General features: G+C 63.2%; 1 protein-coding gene across 1 annotated transcript; it reads right to left on the bottom strand.

Annotated features, from left to right (window-relative positions):
- Positions 1–172: 172 nt before the first annotated feature.
- Positions 173–1853, bottom strand: ALX3 (ALX homeobox 3). The gene is made up of 2 exons (XM_009891754.1): positions 1584–1853; positions 173–331 (listed from the first exon to the last, which is right to left on the bottom strand). Exons 1-2 carry the CDS (start codon positions 1851–1853, stop codon positions 173–175), a joined length of 429 nt encoding a protein of 142 aa, XP_009890056.1.
- Between the last annotated feature and the right edge of the window lie 1428 nt (positions 1854–3281).

Below are 3281 nucleotides of genomic sequence, written 5' to 3'. Positions count from 1 at the left end.
GGACACCCCAAAACCTGCCCCAAAGGGCATTTTCCCGTGGGAGATGGAGGGAGAATTACAGCGGCATCTTCCTGCGTGGGGCAAAATGTGATGCTGCATTGTTCCCCCTTTTCCATCCGGGGCCACATCTTCTTCCCGAGGGTGGAGAAGGGGCAAAAATGGGTGATGTGGGTCACCCCGCGGGGACCCCGGGTGCGATGGGGATGGGACCCCTGTCCTGGCAGGGGGGGACAGGGGAGGGACAGGCGGCCGCCGTGGCATCTCTCACCTCCTGGATTTTCCCGTATCGTTCCCGTTTCCGCCACTTGGCCCGTCGGTTCTGGAACCAGACCTGGGGGGTGAAGGAGGGGGCTGAGGCGCAGGGACCGCTGCCCACCCGGGGTGACACAGACACCCCTCCGTCCAGTTTCCCCGCTCATCTTCCCAGCAGGAAAAGAACCCCGAGAGGACCGATCCCAGCCCCAGCATCCCGGTAAATGGGAGACGATGGGAGAAAGCCGTCCTCCTGCACAGCCCCGTTTGAGCTCACCACCCTTTTTCTCTACCAAGAGCAGAAATCTCTCTTAACCCTCTTGGAAAATCTGCAGTCCTGCTCCGTGCGTGCTCTTTTTCTCTCCCTTGTGCTTCTGGGCCTCGTTTACCCCCGGTTTCGATGCAGAATGAAGCTCTTCGGGTCCTGCGTGGTCACGATGACCAACTTGCATGTCCCCTCCGTGCTGGTGGATGGGGACCGGAGCTGGCTGGGATGGTGATGGCTCCAACAGCATCTCCCGGAGAGGAGGTCATGGTACCGGGATGCTCACCACGGGGCTTTCACGTTTAAGGTAATTTCATCTAAATCCACCCCGAAACAGGGCTCGGAGATGGCTCAGAGGCCCCAGCGAGTACAGGTTCGGGGTGCGCATCCCCTGCCTGTGCCTTGTCCCCAGCTCCTGTCCCACGGGGAGGGCAGCACCCACGACTTGGTGGCTCGAGGCACCCGCTGGGTGCTCCCTGCTCTCTTCGTTACCCGCTCGTCTTCGCTTTCCTCCCCACTGGGTGCCCCCTCCAGCCGCCTCTTCCCACCGGGAGCCTCAAACCACACGGAGACGCTTCTGGATGGAGCTCGCTGGCCTGACGCAAGCGTGATGGCGAGGAAGGGCCTCATCCTGCCCCACGTCCAGGGACGCGCCACCCCCAACCCCATTCGCTTTGAGCCCCCTCTGGGGGTGGGCAGCTCCATCGCTGCTGGTCCTGGGCTGGAGGGAGCTGAGTTGGGGGAAACTGGGGATGATGGATGCACTGGGGGGGAGCAAGTTAGGGGATGCTGGAGGGGAGGAGGTTGGAAATGACTTCCCCAAATTTTGGCTCTTCCCCCACCTTAGAGGGGACAAGGGGAGAGAGCTCGGAGAGGCAACCACCGCCTGCACCCAGTGGCGGCGGGTGAAGCGAGCACTTGGGCTGGGATTTCCCCTCTGGGACTTGGCAAAATCCTCCTGGGAAACCCAGCTCCTAACTCAGCATGGGAGGAGGGAGAAAGCAGCCCGGCACCACGTGGGCTGACCGTGCCCATCCCGCCGGGAAGCGATGCCCCGTGCCCGTACCTGCACCCTGGCTTCCGTCAGGTCGGTCCGTAGCGCCAGCTGCTCCCGGGCGTAGACGTCGGGATAATGCGTCTTCTGGAAGACCTTCTCCAGTTCTTCCAGCTGGAATGTGCTGAACGTCGTCCTGTTCCTCCGCTTCTTGCTCTTGCTCTTGCCCAGGGGCTCGGGGAGTTCGGGGAGCTCGTGTTCCCGTAGGCTGCCCAGGGGTGCTGCCAGTGGGCACCCCAACTCCCCCGGGGCTTTCCCGGCGGCTCGGCAGGCTGCGGGCATCGCCTGGTACCCGCCTTTGCATCCCTTCTCACCGCCTGGCAGGGGGAGAGGCACAGGACAGGGTGGTGTTAATGGTGTTAATGAAGCCAAGAATTCTCCCTGCCCACAGTCCCAACCCTCCCATCCCATCCCTGCACAGTCCCAGTCATTCCGGGGGGACGTTGGGGTCCGGTCCCAGGAGAAAGGGGTCCGGCGCAGGCACGCAGCAGGTCAAATCCATCACTGGGAGGGCAATGATCCCCCGAGGGTGTGGGGGGAAGCGTGGCCGGAGCAGGGGGTGCTCGGGGACCCGCGGGCGAGGGGCCCGCTCGGCGACCCCGTCCCTCTCCTCCCGCTCCCTTCCAGCCCTGCTTAGCTGCACCCGGGGCAGAGACATCGGATGCACCAGTAACCCCAGTCCCCCCCAGCGCTTGGCCGTAACCAGACCCCGACACTTGAGCTCAGTTCAGGGGGAGTCTCTCCCTGTCCCAGGGTTCAGCATTTCCCTGGAGCCGTAACTCTCGGGGAACAGTTTGGAACGGAGTGAAAAATAACCCCCCTCCCAGTTTTTGCTCGGGAAGAGCTCCCCTTCCCCACCCTCCTATGGGGTCGGGGAGCCAGAGCGAGAAATTTGGGGGTTCCCCCCCTCTCCCCCTCCCCCTCGCTGCTGCTGCATCTCTGGGGGTCTCTGATGAAATGGGGTCAAGGAGATAAGTCACCGCCGTGCGTTTCAGAGGGCACCTTTGTCCCTCGGGAGGATTTTTTGTTCCCGCGCGGGGACACATGGAGCTCAGCGGCTCCGGCCGTGCTACTGGGACCCCAAGGGGCTGAACCAGTGAAGGGCAAACCCAGGGAGGACTTAGCGGATGGGGGGGGACAGTTTGGGGACCCCCAGCAGCCGAGGGGACGCAGGGGCATCACCTGGGAAGGAGACAACCTGAAAACGCTGTTTTTTGCCATGGTCTCACCCCCACCCCACGCACCAGCTCCGGGGACTTGGGCTCGTTGCAGGTGGAGACCACCAGACCCCTCGGAGGGGTCAGGATCAGGCCCACGGCCGGGCCTTGGGCAGAGCGCAGCGCTCGGGGCCGGCGAGGGGGGAAACCGCCTCCTTCGGGATGGATCCTCCTTCCTGGCCCGTTAACCATCACACCCCGGTAGAGCACGGGAACCGGGTCCCCGTCCCCACGGATCCACCCCGGAGCTCCGCACCCCCCGAATCAGCCCCCGCCGTGGCCTTTTCCGGACTTTCGGTTTTGATTTTTGTTTTTTTCCTAATTAAGGCAATTTGGGGGTTACGGCGCACAGCCGAGAGCCGAGGTCCAGCTGCTTCGAATTAAGGGGAAAATATTATCTGGGGGAGAGTTTGGGGGTGCGATTGCTCCCCGTCCCTCTCGGTACCGACCTGTCTACGTGCCCGATGGTGGGTAACGGCAAAGGGATGAGGCC

The sequence above is a fragment of the Charadrius vociferus genome, unplaced genomic scaffold (assembly GCF_000708025.1).
Source record: "Charadrius vociferus isolate BGI_N301 unplaced genomic scaffold, ASM70802v2 scaffold819, whole genome shotgun sequence".
NCBI classification, from domain to species: Eukaryota; Metazoa; Chordata; class Aves; order Charadriiformes; family Charadriidae; genus Charadrius; species Charadrius vociferus.
This window is presented reverse-complemented; position numbering and strand designations above follow the sequence as displayed.

Coding starts and splice junctions, on each gene's coding strand:
- ALX3 (XM_009891754.1), bottom strand. CDS start 1,853: ATGCCCGCAGCCTGCCGAGCCGCCGGGAAAGCCCCGGGGGAGTTGGGG. Junction 332..1,583: donor TGACGGAAGCCAGGGTGCAG/GTACGGGCACGG, acceptor TTCACCCCCCAG/GTCTGGTTCCAGAACCGACG.